Raw genomic sequence first — 21034 nt, 5'->3', positions numbered from 1 at the left:
TCTTAACAATAGCAGAAGCAGAATATGTATTAGTAGGTATTGTGCGGCCCATATAGTAGGTAGTGAAGAATAAATAAAAATAAAAGTTAAAAATTCGTTTATTATCTCACCACATTAAGATCAATACAATGTTATGTAGTACATACTCAACAAACTGGGCACTGGTTATGTGGAAGACTGGTGCCTAAACTAGGCGAAGCCTGTATTTCAGGACACCAGTATTCCAACTACATATTTACAACAGAGCAGTGAAATATTTTCATTATTATTATCAATGTGTTGCTTATAGGGTGATAATATAGTGTGAGTGTTTGTGTGTGTGTGTGGGTGTGTGTGTGCGTGTGCATGTTTGTGTGAGTGTGTGTATTAGTCAGGCACAGTAATGAGAGTTTCAGTGTTTTTGTAAGATAGAGTTAGCAGCCATTCATTTACTCTTTTTTTGCTGCTGTCTTGGTTAGGGAGTAAATGTTTATTGTCTTATTAATTTTTTTGTAAACATATCCCCCAAGAAAACCAAAGAACCGATTGGCGAAGCGGGTGTGAAAACGGTGTGCGGTTGCATCAATGCATTATTACGTCTTTGGCAACCGGATGGTGGGATGTAATTAAGGAGGCTATGGTGTTTGAGGATTGCTTGGGATATATACAGTTGGCGTACCGTCAAGGCTTTTGTTTGCTTATAGAGAGACTCAGTTGGGTAACAGAAGGCTGTTTGACACTTTGAGGATTGCCCGTTGCGCTCGTTCCAATTGTAACATAGTGTATTTGTGCCGCCCCATGTTGAAATACAGTACATGAGTAATGGTTGGCAAAGATTGAGATAGACCACCCTCCTCAGTCCTCCGTCCGCCACGTTTCTTAAGTTTTTAAATATTGGTATCAATTTTCTTATTCGAGACGTAAGCGCCTCTACTTGTGGACGGAAGCTGAGTGAGGGCTCTAAGATAACTCCTAGGTATTTGGTTGAGGTTGTTCTTTCCAGGTGTTCACATGTACATGGCTCAACATGGGGGTTATAAAAGTGTGCGGTGATACTATGGAATGTCAACGTTGGGGCGTTCGTATCGCGAATCACGAATGGGATGTATTTGGTTTTTGGGTGTTAAGGGTAAGAATGTTTTTGCGTAACCATTCGACTACAGAGTCGAGGCCACTTGTGCCGTTTTAAAAACGCTAGTCCAGGAATCTGAACTAGCGTTTTTAAAACACGTGAAAATTTTTCCATCATATATGTTAAACGTACACAGATCATTAATGTAGATGAGGAAGAGATGTGGAAAGAATAAAGAAAGAGAATGTAGCAGTTTTACAACGCATTGTGACGTACAATGTTGCTACATCGTGACGTGCATTTTTACGTTACGTTGACGTAAATTTTCACGTCACGACAACGTACCGTGTCACGTTACCGCACCGTTCCACGTCGACGACGTCGTAACGTGGACATGTGGACAGGCCCTATTGTCCCTCTACACGTTTGCTATCTTTTGTATTGGCCAATCTTGGGCTAAAAAGAAAATCGGTCTATACGTGAGATTAGTGCGTTCAAACAATTTAGCTTTATAATGTTGGTATATATTAACACAATATTGTGGCTTGTAATGACTAACATCTTGGTAATCAACGCCTATTCACGATCGGTCCTAACTGATTTAATTGACTGGTCAATTCTTAAGGGCTCTCGTTAAAGACAATTAGACAGCAAGTAGGCAACGTAATTTTCCTTGCTAACTTCCTAGAGGAAGTAATTAGAAAACTTAACCGGCCGCACTCAAAGATTTTAAAAGATTATTTAAATTAATTTTTAATGAAGATTTTGTCATAAACTCCATACATATTCTGTTAAACCTTTCACGTAATTAAAGTTAAGTAAACAATAATGTCTCTGAGTGGGGTCGTATGAATCGTATAAAAAAATGGGTGTTTTAATTATTATTATTTTTATTATTTATTTATTGATACATAAAAATGAATATACAGTTAACAAATAACAGTGTTTGAACCTTTAGAAAACTCTGTGCAAAGCCTAATATCCGAATGGCAGACGCGTTGGGACTGTTCTTTCCCTAATATTCGTGAACGGCTATCCAAACATTGGATGGATATTGATCACTGCGTTTCTCAATTCCTGACCGGTCATGGAAATTTTAAGGCCAAACTTTACGGATTTAAACTAGTAGCTTCACCCATGTGCGAGTGCTCGACCGAAGGCAACATGTTTGAACAAACAGCTCATCATGTGCTCTGGGAGTGCAGTCTCTGGCAGGATGATAGAACTACTATGCTAAACAACCTATTCTGTACATCTGGAGTCGCATACTATGGTGATCTCGTGGACAGCACTGGGAACTTCCGTGCCTTCAAGCGTTTTTGTCACAATTATTATTGGCAACAGTCAAACACAATAAACTTCAATAATTACTTAGCTTTAGCTTAGGAGTCACAATTATTTCCGTGGTGCTCCCCCTTAAGTTCTTTGACTTTCGGTCATTGCAACTTTGTGCTGTCTCCCGCTTTTATGGGGAGGGAAACTGGAATCTTCCTACTCCTCCTATTTTCTTCTGATTAATTTCGTTGCGGTCCCAAGACAGTTTAGCATGTCCCTCGGGCTCCCTGAGATCATATCAAAGGGTTTTCGTGGTTGGATACCGCTGTCGATCCTGGCGACACAGAAGATACAGTGGTGGGAATGTGTAGTGGGCCAAAGCCCGTTAAAAACAACAAAAATAACAGTGTTAAAAAGCCCATACTGGGCTTGTGCTAACACGGCCTCACGGGATTTAATAAGTAACGCTACAAAGGAAAAATTAAGTAACCTACAACTAAAATATCTTCTAGTACATTTATATTTTATTAAATAAGCATTCACCTGTACATCACACTGCATTGCCATTCAGAATACTTGTAATTTTTCCTATTCATACAACGCGTAGTCTCAATTACCAAAAGAATTACCAAAGTCCTTGAGACTCTACGTGTAGTCTCAATGTTTTTTACGTTGAAATCAATATTTAAAAGGTTTTTGCAATATGTATTCACAAAAGAGAAATATTTTTATACATTGTAAATTCTCAGGCGTAGTCTATTTAATTGTTCACAAAGTTTTCGCATTAATATACTATCTTACATCTAGGCATGGTCATCGGAAACCCTAGTATACCCACTTTGGACCTTATGATCGAAGCAATAAGTTCGAAAAGAGGTAAACTAATACCGTTAGTGACTGCACCTCATATCTGTATAATCATGAGTATGTAATGCACATTAGCATGCAGGCTTGTAGGAAGTGCGGCGGCTGCGTCAACATGCACTGAACATTCAGTTTAAGGTCACAACTATCTGATCACTGAGGTACCTTTGATGTTACCTACATTATAAGGTACTTTAGTGTTGCCTAAAGGGGAGTTTTTCACCTTTTCGGTGAAGGCTCCGTGGCAGCTTCTTATGTCGGCTGTACATTCTCGCCGAGACACAGCGAGGTGGCCCGAGTATTTTGCGCCCGAGACAAAGGGTCTCGCGAGAAAAGCGAGCGCATTACTGTACACTCTCGCGTTTTTCACTACTAATCGCGCCGCTAGACAGTGCAGAACAGAAAAATAACAATAATAAACGTCATTATCAGTCATTATCTGTGAGAAATAAAATTAAATATGATTATAGATCTTTGGATTACAATGATATCTTTCGATGCATGGTGAATGGTGATCAATGATCATTGATCGTAAATACGTTTTCGCCATTTTTTTATTTTTATTGTGTAAATATTTGGTATTTACTAATTACTAGCTTTTGCCCGCGGCTTCGCTCGCGTGGAATTCGAAAATCGTACAATACGAATATTCCTGCAAATCTTCTTTAGAAACATGATGTTTTTCCAAGACCAAAAATAGCCTATGTTACTCTCCATCATTTCAACTAAGTCGATGCCAAAAATCAAGTCAATTGGTTGCTTCGTTAGGCTGCGAAGAAAGGACAAACAAACAAATACACTTTCGCATTTATAATATTAGTATGGATAGCTGTTTCCCGCGACTTCGTAGGCGTTACCATAGTATAATAACGGAAATGGATAATTCTCTCCTTTTTATGGTCCCTTACTCAAATGGTAAAAACGGAACCCGAGTACAAAGATATAATATCAGCCTGTCCGTCTGTCCATATCCAGGCAAAGCATGTTAATCAAGCGACACGCAAAATCTGCATGTTTAGTTTTGGTTACATTAATTTCACTTTTAATAAATAACTTACTTTGATTCTAAAGAAGGAGAAGTAAAACTCAACACTAACGACGCAACACCATTTTGCTTAGCAACATTACCAGGAGGGTGGGGGAGGTTTGGGGGGGCGCAGCGCTAGTTCTAGTTTAGGTTAGAATATTTTCACTTTTAACTTAGTTTGATCTTAAAGAAAGAGAATTAAAACTCAACACTAACGACGCAACACCATTGTCCTTAGCAACATTACCAGGAGGGGAGAGGGGATTGGGGTGGCGCAGATGCTAAGTTTGAATAAAGCATATATTATTCAAATCGGGTCAGTAATTTTCATCTTAAAAAAAAGTTTGATACAAAATCTTACCCCCTTTTTGCACCCTTTGGAGAGGTGGGGGGAAAAATGTTTGTACACCAGATGTTAAGTTGGAAGAAGACAAATATATCTGCGAAAACCGCATTCAAATCGGATCATTAGTTTTCGTATGATGCTGGAACAAACATACAGACAGACAGACAGACAGACAGACAGACAAAAAACTAACCACAGTTTTGGCTTCTATAGCAATATAGTAACAGCCTCTGCTTATTATTTTTTGGATATCTTTAATGTACAGAATTGTCATTTCTACAGTTTTATTATATGTATAGATTTATAATAGCTCATAGCACAGAGAGCTACGGCAGCTGCAAGAGAAGTGTTTTCGTCCATCTCATAAAGAAAAATAATGGTCCATCTTCTCTGAGTTCATAACTGCGATTGAACTAAGCGAGAATGTACATGATCGCACTCGGGCAAGGCGCTCTCGCACGAGACTCTCGCCCGAGAGCTCTCGGCGAGTGTACAGCCGACATTATATTACTTATGCGCCGATAATTTCTCCGGATTTGAACTTGGTGATATCATGTGCGGAAATTATAGATATTTTAAATAACTCTCTACCTATTACAATTAGACTAACAATATAATAGTTAAATCAACGTTAAATGTCGCACTCAGAGACATTTAACGTTGATTTAACTATAATTTAATGAAGTCGAGTTTGACAATAATATACCTATGGGTCTTATGTTCTTGTTTATTATAGTCAAGTACATAATTAATTTTCGTCTTTGAGTGCGGCAGTTAGTTACAATCACGGTTAACAGTTAACTTGATCAAACTCAATAAGATATAAATAGCCACATATAAAATTTCCAAAAATATATTCAGTTGAGTACTTCATAACTGAGATGCAAGCATAAGAAATGCAATAAGTATTCACAAAGTACCTACTTATGTTCGTTAACATTTAAAAAATAAATGATAAAGCATTCTAACGCTCAAATAGAACGACGGCTCTATTACTCTAAAACGCTTCATAAGTGCTGAAATTCATAATTACAAATAGAGAACGATCATGCTCGTTTAAACGTAAACCAAAATAACCCACCCCAACGAAACCAGTGCAATTAACAAAAAAAAAACAATAGAAAAACGTCAAAAAGAACGCGATACGAATTCCGAGCACTCGATTGGCTGAAAATGGCCGCGCAACCGTACTATTGGTCAAAGATAATTCTACTATCAGTTTGCGGGGGCGACAGGCCGAAACGTAACCGCAAATGTTGACAGAACTCGAGTGCAACCAAAACTAATACATAGTCTACCGCGATAGAGCTTAAAATGTGAACGCTATGAAAATGTAGAGTTTTCGTTGATGTTACAAACTTAATTAATTTTTTTCAAGAGTTAAATTTGCACGTATTTTTGTTAAAAATGACAACTAGTAGTTTTCGCACAAAATTTTATAACTATTTATTTTTTGTTTGTGTCATTTTCAAATAATAATAATCAATTAGAGTTTCGAAAGAAGTTTTACCTTTACTGCGTTTAAAACTCTACCCACTTTTTTATCTGTCACATGGACTTTTAAATTCCAAAATCGACTATGTTCTTGACCACTAATGACTAATTAATAACTTCAATTTTATCTGATGTATCAAATACAAATAAATGTTTCCATAAAATTAGATGAACGACTCTATACTCATTACTGTTTGGAAATGGTTACGAAATTTAATAATATAATCCTTGAGCGTATTCATTCATTATGGTTTAATAATGTACCTCTAGTTACATCGCTTTATTAATTTATTTAATCAAATACATGTCATTTTCAGAGACAACTCCTACGAAATATAATTTTATTACAACAGTTAATTTAAAACTGTCTAACTTCGCCCCACCATCGCGGGATAAAGAGAAATGGGCGGCGCACATATTAAAACAAGAGCACGGACGAAAGCTACACATCTCTTTTGCGCAAATGAGCAGTTCTAATGCAGTAAGCGGCTTACAACGGGGGTCGGGACGACGTATAGCCGTCCCTCTCCCTCCTACCGCGCCCGATAGAGCCGTCTCGGCGACGGCCCTTCACAACCATAAAGGTATAAGCGAGCACTACAGTCACATTTCCACGTGAGATTGTGTTTTGTAATCAGTGAAGTGGTGCCTTTATTCTGAAGCAGAGGCACAATGTTCGCGCGTTTGACAGTTTGACATTTAGTTCGGCGGGAATATTTTACGTATTCGAAGTAAAAATTTGAGGCGAAGCCGCTTTTTATGTGAACCTACTGTTAAAGTGATGTTAACGAACAGTTGAAGATTGCTCGAGTTATTGCGCTCGCAATAACTTGGATTTTGTTTGTTACGGTAACATAAGGTGAGGAAGTTGATCTTTATTATTATTTAAATTCAATCACGTTAACATCTTTGGCGTATTTATTCATCGATTGTTCATAGCCTCCCATAAACACCAGTGGACGCTGAAACAAATAGGTTTGTTATTACAGTACATAACTACCATACATTTTGACTAAGAAGCCCAAACTTATAACATCCTCCAGTTATATAAAGTATGCTAATTATTAACATACATGACGTAACTGGACTTAAATAATATTTTTTAATTTTTAAATTAAAATAGATAAGTATATAAATATCTTTAGTCCCCACCAATCCTAGTACTCATTACACGAAAAAAAACTCCCTAGAAAATTCACCTAAATACGTCCTTATCTATCCTTAATATAAGTAAGCAATATGCAAATAAATAAATGAATTATTATTTTTAATTAAATGAACTACAAGGTTATATTACTTTCTTTAGATTTAAAGCTTTTAAAATAAATGTAAAGGTTTGAAATATTTTGTAATATTTTAATACTTACTTCTAAACGCTTATATTTGGTCGTATATTTTATAGTTGTTTCAACGAGTCGAACTTTTTTCTTGCGTCTCGGAGTTCTTTTTGCAGGCTTATAGCTTTTCATCATTGCATCTGCGAAGCGAAGCAAGGACTTCAGATTTTTTGTAGACGATTCGGGAGTTGTCCACTTGTTTATAGTTGTATTCTCAAAAGCTGATTCTTTTCCAAACATTTCTTTTGGCACCGACAAAATTTCAAAAATATTATCTAAGTTGGAATCATTTCGGGATATTCCTTGTGGTGTTGCCAAAAGTTTGTTGCCTAAATTGTCATTAAATTCATTTGTTATTGTTATATTATTATGTGTGGTTGTAACCTTTTCTATATTTGAGTCTTCAAAAGTGGTTTCTCTTTTAAAAATTTCATTTGTATGAGTTGTCGAAGCTCGCTTTAATTCTTCTATTGTTGTATCTTCAGATTTTGGGCCTTTTAATGATATATCTGTGGCGGAGGTAAACTTATCTGTCGTAGAAACTTCTCGTTTTGATGTTAAATGCAAAGTATTCGTTTCTTCTGTAGTTGTATTGTTTAAAATTAGATCTTTTCTGGATATTTCTTTAGACGTAGCTACTGTTTCTGTCGTTAAATCATTTTTGGATGTTATATGTACGATAGTTGAGGCATCTTCTGTAGTCGCACCCACAGAAGTTATAGTTAATAACTTTTCTTTGGTTGTAGAATTATTTCTTAGCGTTACACGTGTAGTTGTATCAGAGTCTTTGAATGTTGATTTCTCTTTAGGCAGATTTGTTGTAATTAACTTAACTGTAGTTTTATTTGTGTAAATAGACTTTAATACTGGTGTTCTAGTCGAAGTTGTCAGCTTTCTCATTATGGCGTTTTTAAAATATCTAAATTTTGTTGCTGGTGTATGCCTATTAATCGTTATATTTTTCGGAGTCATACTTTGAATAGTTGTTTTTCTTCTTAGTGTATTTTTTGTTTTCATATTAATGTTTGTTAACGTATTTGAATTCGTCAAAGCTTTTAGGTGCTTATTTGTTGGATAAAATCTGTTATTTTTCAATTTTGTTTTATTACTATATTTATTTACTTCAACAGGCGTGCCACTGATCGTCGATTTAATTGGACTGCTTGTTTCTTTCTTTGTATATCGAGGTAACTGTGTACGTTTGTTTCGATTGATTTTGACTTTCAGTATTTTAGACAATGTGGTTTTTAAAGTTGTTGTTAATCTCTGACGTACTATTCTATTCGTCAGTTCCTGTTTAAATTCTTCAATAGTAAGAAACGCTTTAGGCATTTTAGATTCGAGAGGATTGCTTATGTAGATATATTCATTAGGATCATTTCTAATCTTTTCTCTTAATACTAGATTATGGTATTTTAACCCGTTCACTTCTTTTAACTTCTGAACATGTAGTTCATACTGTTTGTTTCTTTTAAACACTCGACGTGAGAAAGTGTAGTTTTCTGAAAGGGATTGTTTAATGAGTATTTTATTATTATAAACGTTCAAGTGCGACTACTGTTTTTGATCAGAAATGCTGACGATATTTAAACGAATTACAAATTACGATTATCATTTAGGGAGATCGCAGATGACAGACGTTTTGTGCGATCGAGTCTGTGGCGCCCATACAGTCGGCATGGCGCGGCATCACCCTAAATGTAAATGAAAACATTAGTCGCATGATTGTCGACGCTCACAAGAGCAACGTCACGGTTTGCAAAAACAACTAGCAGTGTAATAACAGCCTATAGCTTATTGCCTCCAAAAGTATTATTACTAACGACAATCTTAAGTCATCAAAATAATTATTAGTGTCCGAACAAATTTTTCGATATATCAACTTTAGTCAACTTCAATCAAATAGTTATTTATATATTAAACATTCAGCAAAACCGATGTCAACTCAAGTAGTATAATTTTTTTACAATACAAAAGATGTGGAAATTGAACAAACTGCTAAGTTTTAGATAAAGAATCAATGAAACAATATTTAAAGTAATAAATTTAAATCGTAGTCTAGTAAGAACCTCCGGTCGTATTATCAATGATCGATGAATCGACTAGAATCGACTTCAACCAAACATTTTACTTCTAAACAATAAAAACAAGTTATTAGTTGAGCCTGTAAACTGTGTGGTACAACATAATGACGTTGTCGCTAACTAACTGTCATTGTTTGATTTTCTTACTTTCTAACTCACAGATATTGGAAGTGGGATAAACATAAATAAATCAAAATTCTAAACATGATTTAGTCTGCTAGGCATTATTATTCGTGACAGATGAAATGATATAATATTACGATGACTATGATCTATCAATCTCTTGATTGATTTGAAATTTAATCATCATTAAATGTCTCTGAATACGGCAGTACTAGCTGGTTTATACGTATTAAGTATATAAGTAGTAACTAAATTCTAATTGTCATCTAGTTTAGTACCTACTTACTAAATTTTAACTTGCTGCTTACTACTAAATTTACTACTAAATAATTGTGTTCACATACAATTAACAACTTAAAATTAAGTTAAAATTTAGTTAACTACTTATCAACCGCCTAAGTGTATAAATACATTTAATTTCTTCATTCGGTATTTTGTTTTACGATATTATCTTCAACTATCGTATTTTATCAACTTGTAAATTTTAACGTTATTTACTTTCATACACAAGAAATAAATATTAAATTATTTCATTATTTTAAGGCTCCGTACCCAAAGGGTAAAAACGGGACCCTATTACTGAGACTTGGATGTGTGTCGTTCCGTCTGTCTGTCTCCAGGCTGTATCTCAAGAACCGCTATAGCTAGACTTCTGAATTTTTCACAGATATACAGAAATAAATTAAATATTAAAGGACCTATACAACAAACGTATTTTTTGCAATTTTTTGCTTGATATCAATAATGGCAATAAGTATAGTACTTGAAATGTTCTCGAAATAAATAATTATAAAATTTAAATAAAATAAATAATTAAAGGGGGCTCCCATACAAAATACTCATTTTAGGGTTCCGTGCCCAAAGGGTAAAAACGCAACCCTATTACTAAGACTTCAATGTCTGTCCGTCTGTCTCAAAGCTGTATCTCAAGAACCGATTTAGCTAGACTTATGAAAATTTCACAGTTTATAGGCCTCTTGGATATCGTTGCTAAGCTACGGCAACGCCGCGGGTCGGTTGACGGCGGAAAATCATGGGCGCTTTTCTCATATGATTCTCATATATGTCACTGCACTTTTTTGGTAATTGTTTATATTTTTAGCACAATAAAAAGTAATGAGCCAAATTATTATTTATTGTGGACTTCATAAAATTTCCGCAGACTTTTTCCGCGGAAAATCAGTACTTATCGAAAGCTATATTTACTTAAATATACACGATCATGAAATATTCTTTCAAATTCATTGAATATGATTTTTTACTTTGTATTTATTTATTTGTAAGATCATCTTCTTAGTTATTACTTATTACTAAAAACAGGTTGTTTACCTAATTAAAAATTATAGAGCACAAACTAATTCCAAAGCAATCATGTTCATGAAGTCTTCGAAATCCATGATGATGGAGAACGAATCATCCGTGTAAAAGTAATACCACAGACCAGAGTAGGTAATCGACTGTACGACGTGAAAGTGGAGCTACTCGTATGTATTGAATAATCTAAACAAATATATTTTCAGCAACTTTTCAACCATACATGCAAAATAAAAATGGAAAATGCAGATGTATTTCATTATCAAAGAAAATTTTCTTTGATTTTTATGATTAATACGTAATATAATAAATTTACTAGATGACGCCCGCAACTCCGTTGTGGCATAACTCTTGCACAACGGAGTAACCACGCGGGATTCGGGAATCCTTCATTTTCCCGAGACAAAAAGTATCCTATGTCCAGTGGCGTAAATATAGGGCTGGCAAAATGCCACGGGCCCCCGACCCAAATGGGCAAAAATTTTTAAGTACATAATATTGTTTATTATAAACGTGACGATTTTTACTGATAGAGCCCCATAAATTTGCCACGGGCCCCGGATCTTATAGTTACGCCACTGTCTATGTCCTTTTTCGGGACTCTTAAGAATATATTATGGAGTTATCCATGCCAAATTAGTTTAGGCGTTAAGAGGTAACAGACAGACACATTTGCGCACTTATAATATTATTAGTAAATTAGTAATATCAGTAATTAGTATATTAGTACGATAATATTTATTATAAATGCGAAAATGAATATTGAAGGAATTAGTTATAAATATTGAACCGACAATAATTTTATTTAAGTTTATCGTTTTTTCAATTACAATATATTATTATACATAAAACAATGATATTAAAAATAACTTGCACGTGATATTTTAGAAATATTCATGCGATATTTAGATTTAAGCATGATTAATAATCGGCATGTTGATTTCGATACGTTTCCCAATTCCGTCTCAGAAACGAATAAAACGTTAATTCACGAATCCGAGATTGGGAATATTTGCACCCTACAACACAACAGTACCTCGTACCGCCCATATTTTCCTTATTCAGAGCACTTTTTAACGTTTTCAACGTGTTTTCATTTTTAACTAGTAAACCGTATTTCACAGCTGATCGCACTCTGACACCCACGTGTTGCCTGAATCTGCCACTCGCCGCGCCACTAGAGATATCCAAGAGGCCTATTACTTTTGTTGCCGCTATCTATATATTAATACGCAAGCGAAAAACTTTGTATCTCTTTTGACGAAAAATGGGGAAACGTAGGTGCATGAAATTTTGCACAGTTATAGTTTATATGGTGAAGGAGTGCATCGAGCTAATATTATTTTGAAATTATGCTTTTATCATACATTTTTTTAACAAATAAAACATTACACACACACACACATGAGAAATGACAGATTTTTGAGTGACAAGCCTATACATACGAATTATACTCTTTTGTTTATGGTTGAAGTCTGTTGACAACAAGTTAACAAATTGAAAATGGATTATAGTTTTTTTTATTGAATCTAAGATACTTTTAGACAATGCTTACACGGCCAGTCTAAGATCAGCTAAGTCTCAGAGACAAGAGTTGAAAAAAAAATGATAAACTCAATATTTTTTACAAAATATAGGTAGTAGTCCTAATGTCGTTGAAACTAAGGTCGAATTTCGACCATTGGGCGATCTCTAGCAATAACAAATACTAAAAACAGAATATAATTAATATTTAAAGGGGGCCCCATACAACAAAAGTGTTTTTTTTTTGCTCGATATCAATAATGGTAACATATAGGCCCTTGAAATTTTCACACAGACCTTGATTATATTATGTGTACTTACTTTGATAAATAATAAAAATATTAAAATTAAATAAAAAATTAAGAGGGGTTCCCATACATAAAACACAATTTTGGCTCTACAACGGTACGGAACCCTTCGTGAGCGAGTCTGACTCGCACTTGGCTGTTTTTTATGAATACAGAAAGAAAGGACAGTAAAAAAATTACCATCAACCATAGCGTCTTTATAGTGTTCATACAATTCAGAAATAACATCGTCCAAGTCACTAGCCTTCAAGGAATCCAGAGTGAAACTCATGACAAGTAAAACTAAACATTTCAGAGAAACGCTCATTTCTCGAGAACTCTATCACGATTAAAACAACGCATGACCGCTCCGTTGAACTTTTAATTTAATTTCAGTTCTCTAGACTTGTGTTAGTAATAAAAATGTCAATGTGTGAGTTACTTATTCTGTTTATTTTTGTGCAATAAACAATGAGAAAAAAGTTAAAACTCAATCTTAACTCTTTTTCGTCAAAAATAAATTTAATTATGTAATTAATGTACAACTATATTATGTTGCTCTGAATCTGAATCAATAATATAATTCCTGCTAATTATAACCTAGATAACCTCTATTATTCTCTATGTGTTCAGCTTTCAACCACGATAGCGTTACATAAATTAATTCTGATTATTTTATGTAAAAAAACGGCCCACGAAGCGATGTCTAATAAGTCTTTATCTAAAACCTACAGTTTTTACTTTTTATGTTGCCATCGATCGTTACGATAAATTAAAAAAAATAACCAAGTGCAAGTTGGATACGCGCACGAAGGATTCCGTACCATTATAAAGCAAAAATGGGCAAATGTTTTTTGTTTTTTGTATGGAAGCCTCTTAAATATTTATTTTTATTAATTTTATTATTATTATAATCAAAGTTCAAATAGAATATTTTATCAATACTTCAAGTGTCTACCTATATTAACATTGTCGAAATTGAGAGAAACGAAACCAGACAAATTGCGTTTGCTGTATGGGATAAATATGAAATTAATTTTATTTTTAGTATTTTTTTATTGTAACGGCAACAGAAATACATAATTTGTGAAAATTTCCGTTGTCTAGCTATCGCGGTTCTTGACAACCTGGAGACATACAGGCGGACGAACAGACAGCGAAGCTAGACTTCGTTAGATGGGGTCCCATATTTACTCTTTGGGCACGGAACCCTACTACCTCTGAGCGAGTGAGAAATTATTAAAAGCTATTATTTAACTTGCTCGGTATGTATGTAAGTATTGTATGGGTGGAATTTTGGAACTCAATTTTGAAGTTGGTATATTTAATTTTTTATGTTGCTTCTGGCTCTGAAATCTATGCTATAAATAACTTTAATAGGTCTCAAATATCCACAATAGGTGAATCTTATTATACTTATATTAAATTACTATGAACACTTTTCAAGTTGGTACTTCTGTCGCTTCTCATAATTATTTAATCGACTAGATGACGCCGGCAACTCCGTTGCGCAAAAACTCGTTCACCACGATGGACCCGTACATTTTCCCGGGACTTAAAGTGTCTCCATACAAATTTCAGCAAAATCGGATCAGCGATATGTGCGTGAAGAGGTAACAGACAAACAGACAGACCGACAGACAGGAACAATTTTTCATTTTATAATACAGAAAGAAAGGACAGTAAAAAGATTACCAAGTTTGTGTGATAATTATATACACTGTATTATGAAAATTATTTGTTATAGATCGTAGAACTTATCGATTAAATAGTTATATTTCAAAATACTTAATCAAATCATAATAATAGGTTGGGGAAAATGTCTTTTCGCATTACAGTATGTATAAACTTGTCATAAAATCTCTTGGGCTATACCAATTGTATCGGGCTGATTTTGGTATCATTAAAAAGTTTTACTTTTACAGAAGACAATTCTAAATTGAAATTAAGTAAATGTGAGATTTTCATTTGTTTTTCTTATTGTTAAAATGAGTGATTCAAATGAAGAAATACGATACATTTTAAAATGTTATTACAAAAATGGTTAAAATGCAATACGAGCCGCGAAAAAATTTGTAATGTTTATGGACCTAATGCAGTATTTGTGAGAGTAGCGCAAATTTGGTTTTTAAGCGTGGACGCTGTGACAAAATATTGAACGTGTAACTGCGCCGCAGGCTGAAAAAGATTGGGAACCCCTGGTTTATACTATTTATTTACTGTAATGTTAATATAACTTGTAAAGGCAAAGAACGTCCTGTGCTAACTCAGAATTTCCGCGACAGAAGATATCACGAGCATAATCTTATACGACCGGAGTCAAATGCCACCGTGGTCCAGTGGTTGAGGGCGTGGCTCTTAACTTGGAGGTCATGGGTTCGATTCCCGCGTTGGAAACATGCTATTTCCAAATTTGATTAGGATAATGCAGGCGGCAGGTTGATCACCTAATTGTCTGACAAGTAAGATGATCCATGCATCGAAAGGGCATGTAATAAAATAAATTAATTCAAAAATCAAAAACCCGACTGCAAAACAATTTTAACTAAAAAGACCGAAACAAGACGTAATTCTGCGTCTAATCCATGTTTTAATTTATACGACTCTTGCTTACTATACGAGATTACTATACATGCTTGGTAGTTTTTTTTTTTTTAACCTCACATCATGTTGTCAAAAATCCGCCATTTTGTTTTTTTTAATGTCACCTATCTAAGAACACTTGGGCTATTAAGACAAATCTAACGATACCTCAAATGTGAAAATCCGCTAAGCGGTTCTGAAGATACGAGATTAACCCTCCTAGCATTCGGGTAAAAAGTCGGTCCTGCGCCTGATCTCTCGCCAGTCATGTCGGTCTTCCGTCCCATTGGGTTATGAGAGTAAAAGAATAAAGACTTCTCTTGTGTACGGAGTACACACTTGGGCACTATAAAATTACCCAGTTAAGCAGGACTGACCTAGTTTTAACTTTCAATTAAATCGGCCATGGTCACTGAAACCGGTGTATATTATAATACTTAATATCTTGATCTGATATGTTAGAAAACCTACTTATAGGACATTAAAGCCGCCGACTTTAAAGATGGGTACTGACCAGTACCCGTAACACGACGTAAAAAACCGGCCAAGTGTGTGTCGGGCCACACGCAATATAGGGTTCCGTAGTGCCGATAGTTTTTTATAATTTTTGTATAGTCAATGAATGTACATTTATAACGTGTAGTGTAAACACTACTAACAACATCATCTCAGTTCCGTTCAAAGGAATTTGAACGAGAAGTTCCTCAATACTTCGCCGAATATTTTTTTTTGTTGTACGACTATTACTCAACTTCTGAAGTCTTCTTAGCCGTAATAGTTTTCCTTTTAAATTCGGCATATTTCCTACTCCCGTGAATTTTTTCACATTTTCAGAAACAACCGTTTAGCCGTTAACCATAACCGTTTTAGGTAGAAGGGGGGACACTGGATTCTAACATTTTTTTTCACTTTAAAACTTCATATTTTACAAGTGGATCCCTGAATCGAAAAATGATTTTTGAATACTCATAATATTTTTAAAAAACCTATCCAACGATACCCCTCACGACGTGAAAAAAAAAACATCTCCGCTTGATGTGTATAGGTACCATAAAAATATTTTTTAAAGATTTTATGTACGGTACTATTTTGTCGACATCATTAATATTATGTGCATTCATGCCAAATTACAGCTTTGTAGGTCCTATAGTCTCTGAGCAAAACCGCGGACAGACAGACGGACAGACAGACAGACAGATAGGCGGACAGACGGACGGGCAAACCGAAACTATAAGGGTTCTTTGTTGACTACGGAACCCTAAAAAGTACGTCGTGTACCCGTTAGTGATTGCACGAATGCTCGCTATGTTATAAGTTTTATTCCACCTCGTTACGTTGGTCAGCAGTCAGCACCCACATTTAGGCAACGTATGACTGATTCCACATGTAACCCTCTTCCCCAGGTAATCACCATAGAAGAGTACGGGGTGTACACGATGCTGCCGGCGCAGCAGCTGGCGCCCATCTCGCCGTGGCCGCCCGACGCCAACCTGCTCGACCGCATGGACGACCTCGCCCACAAAGGTAAAGGTAATGGTGACCGCCATTGTTTATACCTTACTAGAAATATATTAACAAAAAATTGTAATGGCTATAAATAGCTTTAGCAGGTATCAAATATCCACAATATCATTAAATAATGGAAGACGTGAACACGATGACTAACAGTAAAAAAAAACCGGCCAAGTGCGAGTCGGACTCGCGCACCGAGGGTTCCCACAGCTTAAAGGTATTATAGACCTGAGTATTTGGTATGAATTTCAATTTAATACCTCTACGCGTTTATGAGGAAATGGGTAGTAAGTTTAAAATTATTAAAAAAAAATATATTATGTGATGTAACTAAAAATTTATGGTTTTCGTAATTTTTCCTTTATCTATGCTATAAGACGTTGCTTCGTACCAAATTTCAAGATTCTGAGTTCACGGGAAGCACCCTGTAGGTTTTGATTCCCTTGCAAGTGTCGAAAATTTGCGGCATAAACGGCTGTATCTTTTGATTGCGTTGGCTTAGAAGTTTGATTTTTTCACAGCTTCAAGGGACAGTAGACCTGAGTAATTGATATAAATTTCAGCTTCATACCTCCACGCGTTCCTGAGAAAAAGGGTCTTGACAGACGGACGGACGGACAGACGGACAACAAAGTGATCCTATAAGGGTTCCGTTTTTTCCTTTTGAGGTACGGAACCCTAAAAATGCAGTTTTTTGGCAGAAATGAAGGCCCGGTAAATAGTTTGAAATAAAAAAAAACTGTGAATTTTATGTGTAGCCAGATATATAAGCCGGCTAATGAAATAGATAAGTTACAGGGTTTGTAAAATGAGTAAATGTCCGTATGTTACAAAATGTTACTTATTAGTTATTAGTTATTGTGTTCTTCCACTCACGTCTACGATTATGGATGGTATTTTAATGGACCGTTTTATTGGTATTGAGTGTTGCAGTTTCTAACCTTTATTTTTGGACCTATATAGCCTGCTAGATGACGCCCGCAACTCCGTTGCACCAGAATTCGTTTACTTAACCGGAACCATACATTTTTCCGGGATAATAAAAAGTATATATAGGTATGTCCTGACCCGGGACCCTTTCGATCGCGGAAAAACGAGACACAATAGCTTATCTATTGTTATCGCGGCCGGATGTGACCGCCTGGGGCTTCACGAAAGTATTAGGTACATGACAAATTTCAGCAAAATCGGTTCAGCGGTTTAGGCGTAAAGAGGTAACAGACAGACATACACAATTTCGCATTTATAATATTAGTATGGATTTTGTATAGCGACTTTATAAAAGAGCTTAAAATTATAGCATCTTTACCGTGTCTCAGCTGAAAGGAGATTATTATGGACAGTGTTTTGATGGACCGTGTAAATAATATTATGAACTGATAGTGTAATTATTAGCTGATGGGTTTCTGGGCAATTTCTGAGATATTATGATCTGCAAACCTTAAGAATGCGTATATCCTCTTCAGAATCACTACAATCATTTTACCTCCTGTAGTGTTGCAAATGTCCATGCATATCGGGCTAACCATTTGTAGGCAAAAGATTTTAGTGTTTACTAATTTATATGCCTCCGTCTATGTTTTGAATGTTTATAAAGTTGATTAGGTACTTGTAGATTTTAAAACAACAGACATTAGCAAGGTTATGGAAGTCGAGTGTCCTGTGTTAAAACCTGGTTATACCCTGCGAGTAGTTATTCATAAGTCATAAGTCATAAGTCATAACTCATAACCAATGTTATTCACACGGTCTGTCAGAATATTGTCCATAATTAGTGTCAAGTTCGCTTAGCACTATGTTCATTTTGATTTGATATGATAGCCGAATGTTGAAATGCTGTTTGCATATCATATTATATACTTAATATTAATAGTACTATATAATTAATTTCTTAATATAGACCGTCCGTGGTCTAGTGCATAGACATATTCGCACTCTAGAAGGTGCAAGCCTAATCCCAGGTCGTGTCGTGTTTTTTGTTTTTTTTATGAAATAAGGGGGCAAACGGGTCACCTGATGGAAAGCAACTTCCGTCGCCCATGGACACTTGCAGCATCAGAAGAGCTGCAGGTGCGTTGCCTTTTAAGAGGGAATAGGGTAACAGGGGATGGAAGGGAAGGGAATAGGGTAGGGTAGGGAAGGGAATAGGGTAGGGGATTGGGCCTCCGGCAAACTCACTCACTCGGCGAAACACAGCGCAAGCGCTGTTTCACGCCGGTTCTCTGTGAGAACGTGGTATTTCTCCGGTCGAGCCGGCCCATTCGTGCCGAAGCATGGCCCACGTTTAAATACCTAAAATCGTGTACCTAATGAGAGTTTTTAGATCTCAAGTAACGCTCGTATGGTGAAGAAAAACATCATGAGTTTCCTCATGATTGTGGGTTTCCACATAATATTATGGTTTTTTCTGGTGTTGAAGACCATCACTCCCCTGGATAAGGCCGACTGTGCTTGGGCAATCACAGGATCATTTAAAACAACCGGTCCCAGATACAAGTATTTGAAGAAAGGTTTCTTCGGTCGGACAATATTGTATTAATAACCATCCACAACAGATGCAAAAGTCTTAAAAATTTATAATTTGTGTAGTAGTACGTAAAATAGATCTGTAGAAACATTGATTAATTATGCTTTTAATATACCTCTATTGTTCTCTACGCCCTACCTAGTGACACCACTGAATAAAGAAGCCTTTCAAAACCATGGTACGCAACCACTCATTTAAGTAATTTTAATACACTAATGGCACTTACAGTTATTAGGCAGAGATTTAGACTAAAAGTCTATGTTATATTTTTGACAAAATTTCTACTTATAACTAGTTAAGTACTTAATAATAATCACAAAAAGAACATCTTTAAAATATTTGCTGAGGCTTTAATATCATGCTTGGGTTACCAGATGATATATTCTTAGACGCAACATAATTACGGCATGCAAAATATCAAATTACACCAAAGTACAAGAATGTCGTCATGCCAGGATATTTTATAATTATAGTAACAAAAGTTTATAAACCCTCTTATGAATCTTCCAGTAGATAAATAAAAGTTCTGACAGTCAAATTAAAAGTTTAAATATTTTATTTAATCCTATGTTAGAGCTCGACAAGGTTTTAAATGAACGTGGCGAAAAAGGAAACTAACGCTGCCATCATACAAAAACGCCATTTTTGACATGTTTTTGACAGTTCTCCTTTACCAGCAGCGCCCCGTCCACGTTCATTTAAAGCCTTGTAGCACTTTACTTTAAAGTTGAAAGTTTGACGTCATCCTTAGTTGCACGAGTATCCCAACCAGTCTCTCACTACTATACATACTAACTCACTGATTGCGATGCTCGTGCAACCAGGGATGACGTCAAGCTGGTTGCGTACCACCGGAATACCACAAGCTTGGCGTGTCGCGCCTGTTCCGAGACTGGATTAATTGGAGTAAGCAGGCTTGTGGTGAACAGGTCACAGCGGTGTTAACCAGCTGGGCGGCGTGTTTGTAGGAGGGCGGCCGCTGCCGGACTCCACGCGCCAGAAGATCGTGGAGCTGGCCCACTCCGGCGCGCGGCCCTGCGACATCAGCCGCATCCTGCAGGTCTCCAACGGCTGCGTCTCCAAGATACTCGGCAGGTTGGTACTGTTGTTGCTCGGACATAGTCGCATCGATATCAGGTGGTAACTTTGCTGTTCCTATTTACTTAACACATCACTTAACAAAGTAAAAACACCTAAGTGTCTAAACTACACACTAGGCCGAAGTTACGCCGGCGTAAATTCCGCATTACGCCTGCAATGTATTTTAAATTACCGACGACATTCCGTCGCGTTCCGTTCGTATTTTGTATGCGTGGACGTAATCATGCGGAATTTACGCCGCGTAACTTCGGTCTAGTGTGTTTAGACACTTTAATTCTAGCCCTCCTAGCCGATAAAGTTCCTGGGTCTAAGAGAATAAAAGTCCATCGCAATAATCGCGGAAGACTAAACCAGACAATGAGATTACACGCACAGACTACAGAAATTTTAAAAAATCATTAATATTACTTTATATAGCTATAGATGCAGAATGTAGGCATCCGAAATGTTGATCAGTATTTGCGCCAAGTACATACATAAAGTATCTCACTCGCATTGTCGAAATCAATACTCAAAACTGAACGTTTGAATGCGTTTGAAACACAAAAGTCATGGTCAATTTCATGTTTATTAACGCGCCAAATC

At 36.0% G+C, this 21034-nt stretch overlaps 2 protein-coding genes across 3 annotated transcripts in view; one reads left to right on the top strand and one right to left on the bottom strand.

Annotated features, from left to right (window-relative positions):
• Positions 1-6332: 6332 nt before the first annotated feature.
• On the bottom strand, positions 6333-20633 carry LOC121726329. 2 transcript variants are annotated; one of them, XM_042113644.1, is made up of 4 exons: positions 20629-20633; positions 20418-20419; positions 7425-8896; positions 6333-7019 (listed from the first exon to the last, which is right to left on the bottom strand). In XM_042113644.1, exons 3-4 carry the CDS (start codon positions 8724-8726, stop codon positions 6939-6941), a joined length of 1383 nt encoding a protein of 460 aa, XP_041969578.1. In that variant the 5' UTR covers positions 8727-8896; positions 20418-20419; positions 20629-20633; the 3' UTR covers positions 6333-6938. The 2 variants fall into 2 exon arrangements, with proteins under 2 accessions (XP_041969578.1, XP_041969577.1); XM_042113643.1 differs by lacking the exons at positions 20418-20419; positions 20629-20633 and adding an exon at positions 12928-13093.
• The window catches only part of LOC121726330 (paired box protein Pax-6-like), a 63875-nt gene continuing 49675 nt past the window's right edge, over positions 6835-21034 (top strand). Inside the window, exons 1-3 of the mRNA XM_042113645.1 lie at positions 6835-6916; positions 16713-16839; positions 20317-20443. Coding sequence (XP_041969579.1) covers positions 16746-16839; positions 20317-20443 — 221 coding nt within the window. The 5' untranslated portion in view covers positions 6835-6916; positions 16713-16745. The remainder of the gene's footprint in view (positions 6917-16712; positions 16840-20316; positions 20444-21034) is intronic.

Source organism: Aricia agestis, chromosome 4 (genome assembly GCF_905147365.1).
Source record: "Aricia agestis chromosome 4, ilAriAges1.1, whole genome shotgun sequence".
NCBI classification, from domain to species: domain Eukaryota; kingdom Metazoa; phylum Arthropoda; class Insecta; order Lepidoptera; family Lycaenidae; genus Aricia; species Aricia agestis.
Note: the sequence above shows the minus strand (reverse complement) of the source record. Positions and strands in the feature narration are given on the sequence as shown.

What these genes read in the sequence shown, in the direction of transcription:
- LOC121726329 (XM_042113643.1), bottom strand. Translation starts at nt 13,054, where the DNA reads ATGAGCGTTTCTCTGAAATGTTTAGTTTTACTTGTCATGAGTTTCACT. An exon ending in TAAAGACGCTATGGTTGATG is followed by an intron (nt 8,897 to 12,927) that starts GTAATTTTTTTA and finishes AATCCCTTTCAG; the next exon opens with AAAACTACACTTTCTCACGT. An exon ending in CCAAATATAAGCGTTTAGAA is followed by an intron (nt 7,020 to 7,424) that starts GTAAGTATTAAA and finishes TATTTGTTTCAG; the next exon opens with CGTCCACTGGTGTTTATGGG.